The sequence below is a fragment of the Mastigoproctus giganteus genome, chromosome 9 (genome assembly GCF_048544385.1).
Source record: "Mastigoproctus giganteus isolate SK-2022 chromosome 9, ASM4854438v1, whole genome shotgun sequence".
In the NCBI taxonomy this organism is placed as follows: Eukaryota; Metazoa; Arthropoda; class Arachnida; order Uropygi; family Thelyphonidae; genus Mastigoproctus; species Mastigoproctus giganteus.
The window spans coordinates 156,540,169-156,562,123 of record NC_143583.1 but is presented as its reverse complement, the minus strand read 5'-3'; the positions used below and the strand labels follow the sequence as shown (position 1 = coordinate 156,562,123).

At 35.3% G+C, this 21,955-nt stretch overlaps 1 protein-coding gene across 1 annotated transcript in view; it reads left to right on the top strand.

Annotated features, from left to right (window-relative positions):
* Positions 1-21,955, top strand: part of LOC150080833 (sodium/potassium-transporting ATPase subunit beta-like) — a 135,516-nt gene that overhangs the window by 41,786 nt on the left and 71,775 nt on the right. The window contains exon 2 of the mRNA XM_090381136.1: positions 9,074-9,214. Coding sequence (XP_090237262.1) covers positions 9,074-9,214 — 141 coding nt within the window. The remainder of the gene's footprint in view (positions 1-9,073; positions 9,215-21,955) is intronic.

Genomic DNA, 21,955 nt, shown 5'->3' with positions numbered 1-21,955 from the left:
TTGCTTGTGAATAATTGTTGGAAATCCTTTCCATAGTTTTACTGGTGATAGCATATTATGCTTCTTTTTTTGTGCATAGTAAATCTTTCACTGTACAAAGAACCATAACTTCTTGAATACATACACCAACGTTTTAAATACAGGTAGGACTTGGTTTACGCTGCTTCAGTTTACATCCCCTTCACTTTTGCTCCTTTCATAGATCATGATTGGAGGGGTGGTCAATGAGTCATAATTCTGCCTGATTTCGTAGACACAGATGGTCCCGACATTGTAATAAAACTATAATACTAAATGATAAACTATGGCCTAAAATTTAAATAATTAAACAAAAAAACAGAATATAAAATGCAATGAGAAAAAGCAAATTACGTTAACCACGGACTAAGAACTGCAAGTGAACTGACAAACATGCACTGGTGTCTAGAGTACAGGATGCTGAAAGGTTAAGTCTGATTGGTCCTACTCCCACTTCTACTCTCCAGTCCCTTTAATAAGTGCCTTCTTTCTCCCTCCTAGTTGCTCAGTTTTTCTAGGTGTTTGTGTTTGTGGTCCATCTTGCAGCCATCTTTTTTTTTTTTTTTTTTTTTTTTATTAATATCTATTTTCAAATACAGATACTGTACATATCTACCATCATTCCCCCAAAACGTGTTATCAAGTGCACCTGGACAAGAGACTAAAAAACAACGTAAATCATTGATAATCGGGGGGAAAAAAAAAAAAAAAAAAAAAAAATGGGAGTTATTTGGCAAATGGAGAAAGGTGAAACTTGGTCAGACGTGTGTGTGTGTGTGTGTCATGCCTTCAGTTTAGCACCATCAACTGTAACAACTATAATGAAAAATGCTGAGACCACAAAGCAGTCTTCCCAATTGGCAGTCAATATTGGTGGGGGACCCTCTTACTACACCTATTCCCAGAATAAAACAGCCGAAAAAATGGAAAAGCTGCTTGTCCTGTGGATTAATGACATGACCCAGCATCATCTTCCTCTAACTGAATCACTTATCAGGTATAAAGCAAAATCTTTGTTTGATGAGTTAAGTGGTAAAGAGGATGGATGATTTTACTGCTAGTAGAGGATGGTTTTTAAATTCAAGAACAGAACAAAAATTTATAATTTCTGGAGACTAGGCACCTGCGAGGTGATCTGATTGAGGTGTATAAAGCCTTGAATAGTTTGAGCATGCCCAATGCTGATGGATTCTTCCTCTTTCTCAGAATAATCACCTAAGAGGCCATAAATTCAAATTGAGGAAAAACAGTTGTAGGATAGATGTGCAGAAGTTTGCCTTTAGCCAGCAGGTAGTTGGTTGGTGGAACAGACTTCCATCCTTTGTTGTGGAAATTGATAGCCTAAATAAATTTAAGGCTAAGCTGGACAGGTATTTGGAACGAACAGAGGGGTGAAATGGGAGTTTTTTTGTTTTTTTTGCTGATGCTGTATAAGCTTGCTTTCTTGCATCATATGCCTCTACTAATGGTAATGCTAATGTTAAAATGTCAGGAGAAGCAGCTAGTGCTGATATTACAGCTGCAAATGAATTTCCAATTTATTTTCAAAAACTCATCAATGAAGAAAAGCTTACGAGACTTAGTTTTTAATGTAGACGAAACGGGCCTCTACTGGAAAAAGCTGCCCAACCATATCTTCATTGCTTGTGAAGAACATTCTGCCTCTGGGTTCAAGGCAGCCAAGGACCATTTGACTTTGTTGTTGGGTAGTAATGCTTCAGGAACTTTCAGATTAAAACCTATGTTAGTTTACCATTCAGAAACACCATGTGCTATGAAGGGAATTGTGAAAACACAGCTTCCTGTCTTCTGGCATTCCAACAAAAAGGCCTGGGTTACACAGGCAATTTTTAGTGACTGGTACAAGTCGTATTTTTGCCCAGCGGTAAAGAAATTCTGTATGAAAAATGGATTTCCTCACAAGGTTTTACTGTTGCTGGACAATGCCCCTGGCTACCCTCCAGATTTGAGTGATTTGAATACCAATGGCTTAGAGATCAAGATTGTCTTTCTTTCACCAAACACAACCTCACTTTTACAACCTATGGATCAAGGAGCAATATTCACCTTCGAGGCTTGTTACTTATAGACAACACTCAAGGGAATTTCTGAGGCTATTTGGCGCCTCTGTAGCCAGGTGGGCAGGAGCAGCAGTGCGTAGCACACGCTTCTTGATTAGACCGGGGTTCGAGTCCGTGACCACCAAATATGGAGGATGTAGAAAGGTCAGGGAATGACCACCGCATATCCCCAGAGCAATATGGCCTTAGTTGCTAATGCTCCTAAAAACCAAAAAAAAAAAAAAAAAAACAACAACTGAGGCTATTCAAGTGTCTGATAATGTCATGTTGAGAGACTACTGGAAGTCATATGACCTCACGAAAGGACGAAAGGGATCTCCAACATTTCAGTGGCATGGAGTGAAGTGTCAAAATCATGTATGAATGGCGTCTGGCATAAGCTTTGGCCTGACTGCATTCTGGATTTGCATCAATAACAGAGAATGTGACAGAGATAGCAAATGAAATAGGACTAGATGATGTAGAAGTTTGTGACATAAATGAGCTCCTTGAGAGTCGTGGCGAAGAGCGTTCAATAGAAGATTTAGAACAGTTAGCTGAACAACTGTCCAAAGAAGACACAGAAGGAAATGAAGCTGACTCTGCAATGCAGGTTAGGACACTAACAGTGAAATCAATGCAAGAGGCTATTGCTCTTATTAATAATGGATGTGAGATCTTCTGTAACAATGACCCCAAATGGGAGCAGAGCTGAACCGTTAAGAGAAGAATTGAGACAGTTCTACAGTCATACTGTCTTTTCTTATCAGAAAAGAAGAAAACCAAACAGGCATCTATTCTTCGTTTTTAAAGCAGTAAATTTTTTCTTAAACATTATACAATTCTTCAATACGTAAATTTCATAAAATAAAACCTTTTTCAAGTATTTCGTGTTGATTACTGAAAATCTTGGAACGGAACCTAATGTATTTATATATGTTCCCATTATATTTTTGCTTCAGTTTACGCCACTTCATTTTATGCTGGAAATCTCAGGAACCAAACCCCAGTGTAAACCGGGTCCCACCTGTACTGCTTACAAGATTGTTTTCCAACTTTTATAGGGGTGGAGACTAATGCAATTAAACTGGATTAAAAATACATTGCAGATGGACTTGCATAGCATAGGTGCTGGCTACATGGCACTGCAACTGTTTTCTGAAGTGGTCGGCCTGTTTTGAACCCCCCCCCCCATTAAACTGATATAGGATAACCCATATGCTATGAGTCTGTGTATCTGCCAGTGGGTTCAGGATGAAGAGTATATATTTATCAGCTTTGAGTAATGATGAATCCATTCAAACATCTATCAACATCTGGAGTGGCTCTACGGTCACTTTCTTTTTATGTGGCTTGTTGTTATCTGAGATTAATTTGTTTCTCTAATATGAGATGTATGATGTTTCTTTCAACTTTGTTTTACCATTAGAGCTATATAAAATATGATGCATTTGTACTGTTTGTGAGGGCATCCATTAAGGTTCATCTGTTACTATAAATATGCTTGATATATTCGTGTTATGCTATTCTATATATACAGTATATATATCAGTTTAAATGGGATCAAGAATCCATGGGCCCCATTTCTATTGCTCAGAATAACCAGAAGTGACAGCTCTAGAAATGTGTCAAAAAAAGAAAAGAAAAAGACAATTGAAGACCTGGTTCTAAGACGGCCGTTGTGTTCATGATTGCCAAAGAATGTAATATTTCTGAAGAGTCCAGTACTAGCCATACTCCATGAACACTTAGCTCTGTCATAGGTCAGACCTTGAAGGATATCAAGAATGCTTGCACCTCTTCAGAAACAATAAAAATTAGAGAGAAAAATTTCAGATGAACATCCCTTCTAGAACTGAACATGAAATTTAAAAATTTCATGTTCAGGTCCACAAGGACTTTCTTTAAAAAATTTAACTGAAGGTGAAATGTGGATTTGTCACTGGGATCCAGCAGTTCATGTAATGGAAATATCATTAGTCACCATCATAAAAAAAAAAAAAAAAAAATTCAGGACTGCCAAGGAGATCATAGCTAACAATTTTTTTTTTTTTTTTTTATATGGAAGAGAATTTTTTAATAAGTATCACATAAGAAAACAATCATTGGAGATGCCAATGTTCTGAAAAATTTAAGAGGAGACATTAAGGAACAGAGAAAAGAGAAATTGACTTGGTGTCTTGTTTCTTCATGGCATTGCTTCTGTACACAAGTCCTATAAAGGAATTATTGCTCTGAGAGATTCTCTGTAGATTAAGGAATTAAACCATGTGCCCTACAATTCAGTGCTGGCCCCCACTGATTATTTCCATTTGGTGACCATGCAGATATTTCTTCAGAAATATGAAGAAACATTTGCATGGGCATTGATTTTTTTTTCAAGTGATGATAAACTTGACAAAGCTGTAAATGGCTTTTTCAGAGAATAGAACAAAGACTTCTTTTTTTTTTTCCCTCCCTGGTACAGGAACTCCCAGACTTACAGAAATTCGGATTTACATAAGTTTTTGCTGACCGGTGAAAACTTAAAATCGTAGAAACATATTTTGCATCCCATAGGAATAAATGGAGGTATCGTGAAAATATTGTAATGTGAACCCAATAAAACATTTCTTTTTTTTTTGTAATTCGTTCCAAGTCCTTGGAAGTTGAAAATTTCGCTATATTACTAAGCTATTTATCTCTCTAAAAGGTCATATTTATAATGGAAATTGCACTACTTTTTCATTGTTATCATGTTATGTTCCCGTTATAAGAATCAATTTTGACTGCCTTTGTGATAATTTTCTAAAGCACTTTTCTGAAGGTCACGACTATAAAACAATTTACCCTTTCCAGTTTATTGGGCCTTTCTGTTAGTGCATCTAATTATAAACGGGTAATAAATTCGATCATATTGCATTTGCAATAATACTGATAACTGCAATTGTGTGGGTTTTTACGCTATTATGGTGAAATGTGCATTCCATTTCACTCAAATCTTCAATCGTATAAAAAACAAATTTTCAGAAATTTCTCTTCATTCCTGTTTACATATTACAATGATGAAGGGAAAGAGACCAACGGAAAGTGCAAGTGCTGGCAGTACTAGGAAACAAATCAAAATTGATTTAGAAATGAAGATGAAAATTATTACGAAGTATGAAGCAGTACAAAGTTTGTCATCCATTGCAAAGGAATTAGGTCTCACTGCTTTAACAATGAATACTATTTTAAAGGACACTGTGCATATAAAAGAACATGTCAAAGGATCAAGGCATCAACATTGATCACAAAACAGTGTTCCGGTGCTATATTGAAGATGGAACAGCTGTTAATAATATGGATGGAAAATCAGATTCAGAAGCAAGTACCCCTGAGTCTAATGACTATTCAAGCAAAAGCAACAAGTATTTATAAAGATATTAAAGATAAGTACAGCAAACCCCAACCCAAGTTCACAGCAAGCAATGGATGGTTTAATAGGTTCAAGCATCACGCTGGTTTCCAAAACATTAATTTTTGCGGTGAAGTTGCCAGTGCCGATTCTGTAGATGCAGAGAAATTTGTGTTTGGAAAAAATTATTGATGAATGCGGCTATTCAACACACATTTTTAATGTTGACAAGACTACTGTGTTGGCAAAAAAGTGCCAGATCAAACATACATTGCTAAAGAGAGAAATACAATGCCAGGTTTCATGGCATCAAAAGATAGGGCCACACTCTTGCTTGAGACTAATACAGTGGGAGATTACAGATTAAAACCACTGTTTGTGTACCATTCTGGTAATCCTTGTGCATTTAAGGGCATCAATAAAGCACCCTACCCGTGCATTTCTGATCGAACCAGAGCTCGTGGATAACAATATCTCTCTTTGAGGATTGGTTTAAATGCTGCTTCATTCCCGAGGTTTAAAATTATTGTAAAGACAAGAACACTCCTTTTAAGATTTTGCTTCTATTAGTTAATGCCCCAGGACATCCTACGCCTCTAGATGATTTCAATTCAAATGTGAGAGTCATATTTCTACTGCCAAACACTACTTCACTCATCTAACCGAGATCAGGTTCTTATTTCGAAATTAAAAGCATACTATTTACGCACAACATTTGCTCAGGCATTGTCTGAAGTAGACGATGAGAAAAATTTTATGTTAAGAGACCTTTGGAAATCTTACAATATTTATCACTCCATCTTAAACATTAATAAGGCCTGGGCAAAAATTATTAAAAGTTCTTTAAAGGCGCATGGAAGAAAATATGCCCACGGCACGTAAAAGGCTTCGAAGGATTTGAAAAAGACTAATAATATGAAGTGGTTACAGATAATTCACTAAAAAGTCCTCTGTGGTCAGGAAGGCTATCCATAATTGATGCTGCCAACTCTGACCAAGTATAACTTTATAAACATAAATAAATAAATAAATAAATAAAATACATAAAATCAACTATAAAATGTAGTATAATTTAAAATACAATAAATCATATAAAAATCTATTAAAGATACTATGCATTAAAAATGTTAAGCCCGTTCTACTGTAAAACTGAAGCTTTTGGCAGCATCTGCTGCCTTCCTCAACATAAGTAGTGCTGCATCAACAATTCATTATAAAGTACTAAGCCTTCCCAGCAGACCCAGGGTGTACTATGATACCTGTGCATACTCCGTTTCCTGTATATCAGCACCGGAAGTGGCACAAAGCTGTACAACCTTAAAATGCTCATCCCTATCCGGGATAACAGTCTCAAACATTACGTTAATCCTACAACCCTTATCCCTCTTCAAGCTGTGATCACCCAAGGAACAAATCCTTAGGCTCTCCCTCCACTTCCGATTCCAAAAACCCTCTGCCTTATCTGTAATTACAGCTTCTTCAGCTGTTATACCATGCTCGGTTTCCTAGGCATGTTCTGCCATGGCAGACCCAGAGACATTAGCCAACCTAAGTGCCCTGCTATGCTCCCCCAATCTGTCGCGTAATCTGCACTTAGTTTCACTTACGCAACATCCCCCACAATCCGGACACTGAATTTTGTAGACAACCCCACTGTTGTCAACTCCCACAGCAGGGTCTTTAACCACCGCCATCATGTGCGCAGCTTCCTCACCGTAAAATGCAGGCTATTAGGTTGGCTAATGTCTCGGGGTCAGCTGTGGCATGTTCTGCTTGGGAAACCGAGCATGGTATAACAGCGGAAGGAGCTGTAATTACAGAAAAGGTAGATGGTTTCTGGAACCGGAAGTGGCTGGAGAGCCTAAGGATTTGTTCCTTGGGTGATCACAGCTTGATAGGGATAAGGGTTGTAGGATTAATGTAATGTTTGAGACCATTATCCTGGATAGGGATGAGCATTTTAAGGTTGTACAGCCCCGTGCCACTTCTGGTGTTGATATATGGGAAATGGAGTATGCGCAGGTATCATAGTATGCCCTGGGTCTGCTGGGAAGGCTTAGTACTTTATAATGAATTGTTGATGCAGCACTACTTATGTTGAGGAAGGCAGCAGATGCTGCCAAAAGCTTCAGTTTCATAGTAGTACGGGTTTAACGTTTTTAATGCATAGTATCTTTAATAGTTTTTTATATGATTTGATATAAATTCATATAATTTATTGTATTTTAATTTGTACTACAATTTATAGTCGATTTTATCTATTTATTTATTTTATTTGTAATTTTATTTTATTTATGTTTATAAAGTTATAATTGGTCAGAGTTGGCTGCATCAATTATGGATGGTTACAGATAAGATTGTAAAGGTTGCAGAGTGTTTCATTTGGAGGTTGATGCCAAAGACGGAATTATCTAATGAAGAACTTACTGACTTGCAGGCAGTGATAGTGAAAGAAGAAAATGCTGACGAAGCTAAAGATGAACCAAATGAGGAGCAGAGACGCTTCATCACCAGAGAGATGGCAATGGCATTTCGTGAAATTGCATCGGCAATGGCAAGGTTTGAGAAGATGGATTCTGACAGTGAACGATTCTTAAAAGTTAACAGAGGGGTGAATGATATGCTTGCTTGCTACAAAGAAATCTATGATGAAAAGAAAAAAAGCCACCATCCAGTCATCCATTAATATGTTCTTTCGAAAGGTTGAGTGGCCGACCCCTTCTAAATCTCCACAGCCCTCAACTTCCTTGAACTTATCAGCTGAAGATGTCAATTCTGGCAACGATGCTCAAGAGATAAAACTTACTGACATTATGCCTGTCTCCTCTCTTTTCTTGTAATTTTATAATTTTGAAATTTTTTTAAATCGCATGCGTTTGTAATTTTTCCTGTGCATGAGATTAAAAAATTGAATAAATACAATAAATAATTCTATTTACATATTCGTCAAACATTTCTTTTTTGATTCAATCAACTCAGCGAGCACAGTTGCGAGTGCTGCACAAGCATGGGGGAAACTTTAACTTGAGTAGCATTCCGCGGAATGTAACCCTTGTGTAAGTCGGGGAGTTCCTGTATTTCCTCATTGTCCTCAAAATGGATGACATGTACTGAACATGTCATTTAATTATATTATATAGAGATAAAGTTGGGGGAATTAGATGTCTTTTCTCTATTGCTGAGGTAGATAACTTTTTGTGAGTAACTCTCATACAATAATTATAACTATTTACAATTCTTTCTTTTCACTTGGATGTTCAAATTAAAATTTATCTCAAGTTTATATAGCTGTTTCTGTTAGTTGGGAATAAATTTACTAAGCTCTGTAAATAAATAAATAAATATAATACCACTACATAATTTGAGTTTCTTTTTTAAAGAGAGATTGAAAATTTTCTAAATATTTTCATAGAAATTAATCATTATTGTTTTGACCATAATAATGGTTTAATTCAAAGAATGAATAAAATAAAAGTAATGGTTTTGGCTTAACAGAATATCAGAATGATTTTTCTGTTCTACACTTTTCCTAGTCTACAGAATTAACAAAAAGTCATAAGTTTTTATGAACTAATTAATGCTGTTTACTGATACTAATATTTACTGCTTTCCTTTTCAGTCAAAATTGGTGTCTTCTACATTATCTTTTACTTTCTTCTTGCTGTCTTTTGGATCATTATGTTACTGATTTTTTACCAGACGCTGGACGATTTTAGTCCGACATGGAAACTAGGTAGCAGCAGAATTGGAACAAATCCAGGTGGGTGGAAGAGATCATAACTGTTTGTTTCTAATTAAAGAAGTTAAATGTCATTTGGTCCCAAGTATTGTTTCAAAAACTTTTGTAGACATTACATGTCTAGATATTTATAACTCAATAATGATTTAAACAAAAATTAATCTGTATTATCTCAAAGGTTCTTTTATTTAGGGTTAAAAAAATTAGTTTCAAGGAATTCAAAATGAAGTACATATGTTGGTATCTTTTCTGTCTTTATTTCATAGGAAATATTGTCAGTTTTTCTGAATATTTAGATGATTATTCAAGTGGACCATTTGGTTTTAGTTCTGAATGTTGTGTTTAAAATTTGTTCAGCCATTAATATTGTTCTCTTAAAATTTGATATCTGCTTAGTAGAATATTGCTGGTAATGATTCAGAACATGACTTAATACATTTAATCTCCTTTTGCTCAGTTCCACTTTTATGCTATAAAAAAGTGTCATAAAAGGACTAAAGTTAAGTAATTTTGTTCTCCTCCATAAAACAAAAATAAATTGTACAAATTTTATTTTTTATTTTTTTTTATTATCACATCAGTGCTTTACCAAAGCAAAGTATATTAATAAATTAAGTAATAATAAATAGAAAGAGTACATGTGACTACTTCTGATTTTTTATGTAAAGAACATTTCAGTGAATTTTTTCAAGTAATAGCATTAGCAAAAGCACATAATGCATGAAAACAAGCATATATAGCATCAGCCAAAAAAAAAAAAAAAAAAAAAAAGCACACCCTTCTCATTTCACCCATCTACTTGCTCCAAATGTTTCTCTAGTTCTGCCTTGAATCTATTTAAGTTATCAACTTCTACAACAACAGATGGAAGTTTGTTCCAGCAATCAACCACCCACTGGCTAAAGGCAAACTTCTGTACATCTATCCTACAACTTTCTTTCCTCAATTTGAATTTATGCCCTCTCAGGCAATCATTCTGAGCAAAGAGGAAGAATCCCATCAGCCTTGAGCATGCTCAGGCCATTCATCTCAATCAGATCATCTCGCAGGTGCCTAGTCTCCAGACATTGTAATTTGCAAAACTTAAGCCATTTCTTCGTAAGAGCAACCCTTTGTTCCATTCACTAATCTTGTTGCCCTTCTCTGTTCAAATAGCTCTACATCCTTCTTAAAATGAGGCCTCCAGACCTGTATACAGTACTCAAGGTGTGGCCTGACCATTGCCTTATACAAGGGGATAATCACCTCCTTATCCCTGCAGGAAAAATTCCTGTATATCATTAACAAGACACCTGTGAGGTGATCTGATTGAGGTGTATAAAGCCTTGAATGGTTTGAGCATGCTCAATGCTGATGGGATTCTTCCTCTTGCTCAGAATAATCACCTGAGAGGGCATAAATTCAAATTGAGGAAAGACAGTTGTAGGATAGATGTGTGGAAGTTTTGCCTTTAGTCAGCATGTGGTTGATTGCTGGAACAAACTTCCATCTGTCGTTGCAGAAGTTGATAGCCTTAAATAGATTCAAGGCAGAACTAGACAAATATTTGAAGCGGATGGATGGGAGAAATTAGAAATGTTGGGTTTTTTTTTTGGCTTGTTGATGCTATATAAGCTTGCTTTCTTGCATCTTATGCCTTTACTAATGCTAATGAGCTACTCTTGCAGACCGTCTGCACTGTCAGAAAACTTCATATCTGCCTACACAATTCCTCCAGTCATTTTCACTCTCTCTACAACTGTCAACTGTCTCCACACAGTTGATACGATAACTCTGGGGTTACTGCTTCCCATATGCAGTACTTTACATTTGTCAATGTTAAACTTCAGTTGCCACCTCTCGGCCCACCTGCTCAACTTTTCTAGATCCTGTTATAGCAGCGTACTGTCATTAGTGTCATTAACAACCCTGCTGACCTTCGTATCGTCTGCAAAAGTTAAGCCTGATATACCATCATCAGTATCATTAATAAATACAGAAAACAACAATGGACCCAACACTCAACCCTGGGGAACTCCACTAATAACATTAGTCCACGAAGAACAGTGTTCATTGATTACCACTCTGTCTTCTCCCGCTCAACCATCCCTTTCTCCATTGCAGCAATTTGCTTCCAATGCCACAGCAGTCTTTCATGTGCAACAGTATCAAAAGCCTTTCTAAGATCCAAATATATGATATCAAAATTATTCTTTGCATCCAGTTCCTTTGTGACCACATCATAGTATCCCATCAAATTGGTCAGACAAGACTTTCTCTTAACAAACCCATGCTGTGTCCAAGCTATAACTGAAGTCTTGTCTAGATGATTCTGCAATGCTTCTTTAACCAGTGCCTCCATTAATTTCCCTGGAACAGAAGTTAAACTAATAGGTCTGTAATTACCTGTGTCTCCCTTTGATCCTCCTTTGTGAATTGGGGTCATATTTGCACATCTCCAGTCTGTGGGTACGGCCCCTGAGTCCAAGGAAGCTCTCATAATTATGGCTAAGGGTTTGCTTACTTCCTTTGCTGCCTCCTTTAATATAACTGGATAGATTCCATCCACCCCAGGTGCCTTTCTTATGTTTATCTTCAACAATTTCTCCTTCACTTTACTTCCGGTTATTACAAGATTATCTAGCTTACTGCAGAGTTTAATACACCTCTGACATTCCCCCTCCCTGAATAACTCCTCATGTGTGAATGTCGATGCAAAATATTCATTTAGTTTGTTAGCTGATTCATCCCCTTCTTTCTAGACTTTACATAAGTAAAGAACTCTTTGCTGTTTTTCTTTGCATTCTTTGCCAAAGATTTCTTGTATTCTGCCTTTGCCTGCCTAACCTCCTTTGTGACTTGGTTACAGACCAGCTTATATCTATCATAGGCTTCCGTGTCACCTGTATATGTATCCCATGCATTTTTCTTCTCTGCCACATGTCTAATTAATTCATCTGACATCCATTTAGGCCTAAATCTTGAACAGTATTTCTTAGTTGGTATGAAAAGCCTAGTAGCTTCCAAGATTAATTCTTTGAATGCTTCCCATTTTAAATTTGTTGTTGGTAACACATCAGTTGGTCCCACTGTATAGAATTTAAATACCGTGTCAGACCACCATAGTCAGCTTTGCGAAAGCAAAATCCCTTCCCTTTATCTCTGATGGTTACCTCTTTGAGTAAATCCCATTTCAGCACACTGTGATCACTGCCACCAATGCAGTAAGAATAATAATTTTACTGCTATTTTATACATATTTTGTCATTAATACCACTCACATGTTAAAGCGTTTATGTAAAGGAGGAATGATCAGCATATCTTTCATCAGATAACATATGTATTGCTAGATAGGATCTGCTGAAAGATAATCATTTGATGTAAGTTTTGGATTAGAGTTCCCTTTGCCAGAAAATGTAAAACTGGTTTGTCTTACAAAGAAGAACACATTTATGAGAGGAAAAAAAAAAAAAATTTTTTTTTTTTTCCTTTAAAAACTTTAAAAAAAATTGTTAAAGGGTATCTAAAAAAGTTAAGGCATTTCTAAAATGCAATACAAACAGGGGAGAAAAATTTTTCAGACAGAATATTTGATATAAAGAGAAATCCAGATTTAACCTGTTTGCTACTCATACAAATTTGCATCTATTCAATTTCAGTCAATAAATGAGTGTTGTAAGAAAAGAAAAAAAAAAAAAGAATGGTATATGCAATCGACAACTGAGCAATATGACTGAACCATAGACTATTTGCATTATGGCTGAGATTTTGCTTAGCTTCAATCGTGGTGTATAGAGAGCACTATATAAGCTGTATACTTGGTTCACATTATACAGCTTATCACACAATGATTATCTTCACAACTGGGTCACATCTGCAATATCAGGATACCTGCCCACCCACTGATGATAGGCCAGTAGCTTTGAAATGGTGCCGACTGGGTAGTGGTACACACTGAGAATAAGTAACAATAGTCTTCTATATTAGTGAAGTGTTACTTATTTGAGGTAGTGCAATACCATAGAACTCGTTATGAAGGAAGAGCACAATATGAGATACAGAGCAAATGATGCCTTCCACACTATCATCATAGTTTCCTAAGAGTTATCTATGGTGTATCTACACCGATATTATATAGATAATTAAACTCTTACTCTTAACGTATTATGCTTTGTTGCAATTATTATCACCTAAACCTTTTGGCATCTCTCATATTGTGTGATTATCTTCACAACTGGGTTGTCACGTCTGCAATACCAGCGTACCTGCCCACCCACCGATGATAGGCCAATAGCTTTGAAACTGTGCCGTCTTTGTTGCATTTAGTTATTTTTATAAATATTTATGTACATAAAACTGTACATGGTGACTGAGCTAAATGGTCTAGTATTGAAGTGTTTAGTATACGCAGGAACATCGAGTGAATTGGGAAGAAAGGGACTTGCCACAAATGTAGTTCTGAAACTGTATGTGGGACATTCTTTGCATGTGGATAGTTTTTACAATTTCTGTTCTTTTGCAGTACAATTGCTCTAGGCCAACATGTACTGTACTGGTATGTTATATGCCGACAAAAAAAATTCCAAAGTGTCAACAGCAAAACTAAAAACAGATGAAAGTATATGCAGATGTGCCAGTGGTGTGGCTGTTTCACAATGGAAAGATGAGACATTCTAATAATTTCTACTTAGTTCAAGCACAAAATGATAGAAGTCAGAAACAAGAGAGGCCAAACAAAATTAATCCCAAAGCCATTACTTGAATATAACAAACATGGTTTGGAGTAGATCGTAAAGATCAAATGATGGTTAATATCCATGGTTTGTTGGTACAAAAAATTGTCAATTCATATTTTTCAAATTATGCTTCTGAATTCCTTTCATCTCTTCAATAAATACTTAAGAAAAATGAATTTTTATCACCTTCATCTTACTGTCATAAGAGAGCTTGTCTCAAGGGCAGGGATGTCCTACTACTCAAGTTACTATCACTAGAATGCTAAAAGAACATTCTGCATGCACTTGTGAAATTCCCTCTAAATACAAAGGATATGTAATGTGGAAAAGATGTCATCCATGCCATCATTCTGGAAAAAGGAAATATACAACTTGCTATTGTGAAAAGTGCCCAGAAAAGCCAGTGCTTTGTTTAGACTGCTTTACAGAGTCCCTTAAAGGCCTACAGTAAAATATAAAGCAAGTTGAGTATGTAATATAACTGATAATCTAACTGGTATAAACTATAAATATTTTCTTGCAAACACTGTGGTTATTTTATTCAAAATGTTTCTGTCCTTGTTTTTTTTTTGCCAAAGAATCTAAGGCTATAGTGCAATGGTGTGTTGTGTCTGTAAAGTTGCATGTATTCTGTGGTCTCTTTGCATATTTTTCCAGATGAAAAATCTGAGTTTCTGCAAGGTAAAAAACATACAGCCCATGCCGGTGGCCAAGGGTTGTATGGTTTTTGCCCTGAATAATTCAGCCAAAGTTTTAAAAAAAAAAAAAAAAAAAAAAATCCACAAAACGTAAACCATCTTGGCAGGATTTGAGTCCAAGCCTTTATCACACAGAGTGAAAAGACAAATTGTAACTAATTGTTACTTTGCTAAATGCATATGATTGAATCAAAATCTAGAAGGATATTATAAGTTACACTAAAGGCACATAGAAAGAACCCTCACAAATATAAGCAGCAGCAAACGTGTTAAAGAAAATATGCTTATCAATGCTAAGCACTGGAGAGCAGAAAATCTTTGCTACAGAATTAAAGGAAATCTAAATATGCAGATAGAATGTGCATAATATGCATAAAATTTGGATCTAAACAGGACATTCCATTGCTATTGAGTACTTTTGAATACTGAAAAAGTATTATGATTTAACTTTGTAGGAGTGATTTTAATGTTCCTACTGCCTGGGTAAGCCTGCTTAGCAATCAGAATGTAGTTATATGCTCCATAAATCAAATGTAAATATTCAGTTGTTGGCAAAATCCAAATAAGTGGGAAAACAAAACCACAGTTAGAGCAAGCTGCAAACTGCTTCAGTGAGCATATTTGTAATAATTGACATGAAATGTACCTTTCACCCAGTCATTTTGACTTGCTCTTACTGTAAATTTTTCTTTTTTGGGGCCAAGTTTTGAAGTTCATAGTTATATAGAACAGTTCAGAAAATAGTCTGATTTTCTAGCTCTGCAAATTAATGAAAAATAAGTTTGTTTTTTTTTTTTTAAATAAGATGCATTGTAAATTTAATAGAATTTGTCATTTTTAACTTAAAAAACCACATTTACAGGATTATTTATTCTTCCAACACTGACTGGTGAAATGCAACAGTAGCTTGTCCTGCCCTCTGGACAACTGTCACTTCATTGTACATATCAGTTATCTTCTTATTTTAGCAAATTCTATAAGCAAACCTAAAATAATGACTGTTTATGGTCTCCAATCAGACTAAAAAGCATTTTTGGGCGTGGGCCTCAAGCTACTGATGGGAGTTTACTGATGGGAGTTTATTGATGAATGGGTTAGTGCAATCGCATCATTTTTATACATAGTAAACTACCCAAAGTAGGTAAGTGACATCATTTTAATTATTTAGGAAGTTATACTTTGTAACTGAGTTGTCATGAATGCAACACAAGGGCAAAAAGGCCAAAAAACCTTGAAACGGTCTGCATGGTGGTATCCATTGAGAATAAGTAACAATAGTCTTCTCCATCGGTGAAGTGTTACTTATTCGAGGTAATACAATATTATAGCAACTCGTGAAGGTTTTCACATTATGAGGTATGATTAAAACAATGCCATTTACCTACTTTGGGTAACTACCCAAATTACCATTATAAAGAGCATCATATATCAGAACCTATGCTGGTCTTTTGATCACATGCACAAATCATTAAATAATTTTTTAATATTCAAATATTAAAATACTGTGTTGAAATTAATACCGTAATAGTGCCAAGTTAATGATATTAATATATTGTATGAAAGGCATAACATGACAATAAAAATATCAGAAACCTAAAATGCCAGAACTTATCTTCCAGCTGTTTATGTATTAATGGATGAAATTAATTAAAAAGAGGTTGGATGTTTAAAAACTAGTTAAAATTAAATTGCATAGAGGAAAGTGCACCTTTCTTGATGCTTGTCATTTGGTTTCACTGTATAAAATCACACTTGAACCAAAAGTCTGAATGGGGAACTTCAAATCATCATAAGTCGGTTCATAATGGTAGGAAAAGAAAGTTTTTATGTGTCTCTAGTTCCTGTGGTGCAGTTGAATCATACATTTGTGAATTTCACATTATTCAAATTCCATAGTGTCAAATGTTGTAGGGAGTTTGGCATTAAGAATTAAAAACTGCATGTTTTATTTGAACCATTCGTTTGAAGCACTTGCTTTCTATTGCAAGTGCTTCAAAAGTGGTTAATTTATAACTGGAAAGTAATTTGATTAGTGTTATTGCTAATCCATTTCCAATTGACGACAAGTAGATTGGATGCATTGGCTGAGTTCAGTTGTATGGTGTATGTAAGCTGGCTTGGTGATAATAGGCCCTGGTATTAGATATTTGAGGTACCATATTTAACTGCATTACATCCTTGTTGACACTGAATTAAATATACTGTGTTCCTGATGTCTGCAATATTATATTGTAAAGACACTTTTAAATATAATTTGGTACTCAGTGAATTGGAAATTTTTCAGCATACATACAAACAGCAGCTGTGGAATTCTTTCAAACCTCACCATAAATTAAAATCATATCAGTTAATGTGACAAAAGTAAACAGATTTGCTTTGAGTGGCATATCAGTTTAATAAATGCTGTGCTGTAAACAATGAGGCAGTTATTGTGAAGCCTAAAACTCAAGTAACATACTTGGAATGATTCGTGTAGTAGAACAGTGCTATTAGTACTTAGGTTTTGTACTGTTTAAAGTCTGTTTTACGTAGTCATTTTTATTACATAAATTAGAACATAAGTTTTTTTTTTTTTTGCGATTTTGCGTGGCTTTGTAATTAATGATATCTTGGAAATAGACTTTTGAGACACGTTTATAGGAACTTTTTCTTATTTTTCATTGTAGAATATGCTCTCCTACATTTCGAGGGTTTAGTGTCAAACAGCGTTAACTACAAAATCATTTTGTAGTTGACGTTTTTGTAATTAACCAAAAAAAAAGTCATTTGACATTTTCTTGGTTTACTGGAAATGTACTTACAGCCTAAACTAACTTGTAAATTACTAGAGAGATACAGTTCTATGACATGATATGCATTGTTATTTGTATAAAGTAAAACTAAAGTTATTGCAAAAAGAAAATGCAGTTTTGTAGTTAACATTGTTTGACACTAAACCCTCTATTTGTTCTGTGAAATTTTGAAATGTCCTGTTTGTGACATCGTTCTCCTACATCCATTTCTGCATGTCTCCCTTCAGAGATGCTCCAAATGGAGCATTGCTGAAGGCGATTTTATTTTGTAGTTGTGGACACAGTGATAACTAGCATTATTCATTATAATTACAGTTAGATGAAAGATTCTGTATCAGTCTTATTTCATCCACTTGAAAAAGATTTTTCAAATTTGTTATTGCTGTTATAGTCACTAGACCTTTTGCTTGATTTAAAAAGTAATAATGTATGTTTTACAAACCTGTTATCTCCTCCAGTATGAACAGTAATTATCCTGGGTTTTTTCCATTTTATTTTTTATTTTCCCCCTTTAATTTTTTTTTTTTATTTATCTGAATTTTTTATTATCTCCCTTTCAAAGCCCTAAAAGATTACAATGAGATCCCCTATAAGGTGCTTAGTTACCAAGCTCTGCACACTTATTCAAAATCTTTTTTTTGTGTGGAAGTCCTTTTGCCTATTTAACCAAGCATGTTGCTAGTCTTTGGACCTTTTCAAGAAGCATGATCTTTAGGTGTGGTCTCCCTACTTGGACACTATTGCAAGTGCAATCTCACTGTTTTTTTGTACAATGGGATTGTGACCTCCCTATATCATCAATAGGATACCATGGTCCTCCTTGCTGCCCATCTACATTGTATAGAGAACTTTATGTCTGCCTGGATTGTAATCCACCAAGTCTTTCTCTACTCCTTTTCTGCTGTCTTTAACTCCACCCCCTCTTAATATAAGTCAGAACCTTGCATTGTGACGTATTAAAACAAAGAAGCTAATTTTCCAACCACACCTTTAGAATGAAGTAGTGCTAACATAACACATTTTGTCCCAGCAAAAAAAAAAAAAAATATATTAATCACAACTCTGTGATTAATCACGGAGTTAATTAATCAATTAACCAATCAATCACAACTCTGCCTTCTGTTGCAGCAGATCGTCTTGTGATCCATCTATTGATCTTTGTGTATTCAGTGCAAACGTCTCTGTAACGTTCATTATTTTGTTGTTATTTTACTAAAATCAGTAATCATGGCCCCAAAACTGAGTGTAAAAGAAAAGGAGAAAATAAATTTCTGCACTAATTCAAGAAATTTCAAAATGTGAAAACTATTAAACAGTACTCATTATACAAAAAATCATTATGCAACAGTTTTTTTAGCCAAAAGTAATTTTTTTCCAATTTACTGTATTTGTATTATGAAGTACAGTTCTTCTATGAAAAGTACAACTTTTGATGGGCTTGGAATTGGAGTAAGCATTTAATATGTATTACCATGTACTCAATGATAATTTTGGTTTACAATAATTTTTGTGGAACCAGTTATGATCATTAATCAAGGAACATACTGTATTGCTTTCTTTTTTTTTATATATCATTGTTTTTGTGATTTTCCTACCACTTGAATTTAACTGACTGGTCTGTAGTTAATCGCTACTTTACTCTTAGAACCACCTTGGTAATACTATCTTACTTCTCCAACCCAGAGGAACTTCCCAGGTCTAATGATATCCTCAGAGGAATTCTTTTAACGTAAAACCCAAGAATTTAAAGTGAATAGCACATTTAGTAAGATCTAGATTGATCATTTTTTGGAACGTTATTTGGTGTTTTTTTTTTTTTTTTTTTAGGAGCATTAGCATCTAAGGCCATATTGCTTCGGGATATGTGGTGGTCATTCCCTGACCTTTCCGCATCTTCCGTATTTGGTGGCGACGGGCTCGAACCCCGGTCTAATCAAGAAGCGTGTGCTATGCACTGCTGCTCCATCCCACCTGGCTACGGAGGCGCCTTTTTTGGAACGTATTACCTTTATTAGAAGAAAGCACCACTAAACCCTATTTTTTCTGCCTTGAGATTGGCTGACTGCAGCCTCAGTTCAAGAGGACTTTAGAAATTCTTATAGTCACTGAAAAGATTGTGCTTATAGGCAGAGGCGTAACTAGGGTTGAAGGTGGCCAGGGCAAATAAAAAATAGTGCCCCTTAAAAACTGTTCTTTAAAAACCATAAAATGGCACCCCCAAAGTTTGGCACACAGGGCATGTGCCCCACCTGCCTCACCCTAGTTATGCCACTAGACCAAAGATAGGCCTAGTGGCCTTATAGGCCAAAGATATACAGTATTTTAATAGGTTCTTATATAGTTCTTTTTTTTATATATATATATAACAGAAGCAAAATTAACCTAAACTTATACCCAAATGAAAGAATTTCTTTAAGTCCAAAATGTGCTACAATACCCAAATTTCCAAACTAATAGGACCATAACCCCAGGGGCTCATGTCTTGTTAGTATGGGTTTGGCACACCCAGGGTCCTGAGCTGGATATCATCATTCTTCTCTTTCTTGGTGATTCCTTTCTACTTCTGACTCTTGCTCTCTGTCGCTCAGGGTAACTCTGGAATTTTTTTGGCTGGTGCAGCATAAGCCTCAGTCTTCTTTATGCCATATGGCTAATAATAGCAATAATTGGGCAATGTATGATTATAAATTTTGTTGTTTACAAATACATTTGTCTTAATCGTAGGTGTCACCACAAATTAGTTGCTATAGTTTTATAATTGCAAGCTATTAAGCTAAATGGTTCAGAATATTTATATTGAACTTTAATATTTTGGCTAGCAATAGGCAGTAGATTATGTGAATTTATACATTTAATATTGATATAGTCCGTAAATTTATATTGAAATTTCAGGAATATAATACTGCTCGTGTTACAGATTACTACGCTGAGATTTTAGTTTAAATTTGCAAATATTGTTTATAAGGCAGGAAGGATTTTTTTCTGGACCTTTGTAAACTGAACCTATATAAGGCTTTAAATATGATGTGCTTAACACTGAAAAGTACATTATGTATAGACTGCAAATCAGTGTTATCATTGTTCCCATTTATCCCATTCATTAGTACTAGAGCAAAATTGCCCGATTCAGATTTATGTTTTTGGTTTGATAAGAAATTGATAAAGTCTGTCTCATTGTCACTTTCTCTCCTCCTTTTTTATGTATATAAGAGCATGTGTGTTTGTGATAATTCTAGAGGAAACTACTAAGTAGCGACTGAAGAATGAAGTATTTCTATAGCCAGATAAGATCAGGGTTGCTGAGAATTGATTAACATAATCTATATTGAGTGTACATGTTTATTTAAGCTGGAAGACAGGAATGAACCTTTTAGCTGAAAAACAGAATGGCTTATCCCATTCATTAAGTACTAGAACAAAATTGCCCAATTCAGATTTGTTTTTTGTTTGATAAGAAATTTAACTTTTCTCATTGTCACTTTCCCTCTTCCTTTTTTTTATATATTACATATACGATCATATATGTGATAATTTTAAAGGAAAGTACTAAGTAGCAACTGTAGAATGAAGTATTCTATAGTCAGATAAGATCAGGGCTGCTGTGAATTGATTAACATAATCTGTGTTGAATATACAGTGGCAAACAAAAAAAATTGCATCACTTGTAAATTTTGCAAATAATGTGTTTTGTGCTGCACTGTGGGTTGCAGAAAGGTTTGAAATGCATTTGTTAGATGGGGATATATATATCTCTGTGAATGAAGTCCAATAAAAAGACTTCACCTGATATACCTAATTGCCATGAATATCTTCCCAAAGGGTAAAATGTGTAATTAATGGAAATATGAGAAATCATGACAACCAAACATTTATTGCATATACATGTACAAACTGAAATTACAAGTTAACGTAATAGTATTATGTACGTTCACGCATGAGGAGTTATTCAGGAAGGAGAATGATGTAGGTAAAGTAAACATTGGCAGTGAGCTGGATGATTTTGTAATAACTGAGAGGAAAGTGGAGGAGAGATTGTTGAGGATAAACATAAAAAAGGCACCTGGGGTGGATGGGATCTATCCAGTTATATTAAAGGAGGCAGCAAAGGAAGTAAGCAAACCCCTAGCCATAATTATGAGAGCTTCTTTGGACTCAGGGGAGGTACCCATAGACTGGAGATGTGCAAATGTAACCCCAATTCACAAAGGAGGATCAAAGGCTGACACAAGTAATTATAGACCTGTTAGTTTAACTTCTGTTCCAGGTAAATTAATGGAGGCACTGGTTAAAGAAGCACTGCAGGATCATCTAGACAAGAATTCAGTTATAGCTCAGACGCAACATGGTTTTGTTAAGGGCAGGTCTTGCCTGACCAATTTGATTGGATACTATGATGTAGTCACAAAAGAACTAGATGCAGGGAATAACTTTGATATTATATATTTGGATCTTAGAAAGGCTTTTTATACTGTTGCACATGGAAGACTGCTGCACAAATTGGAGCAGTGTGGCATTGGAGGCAAATTGCTGCTATGGATAAGGGGATGGTTGAGTGGC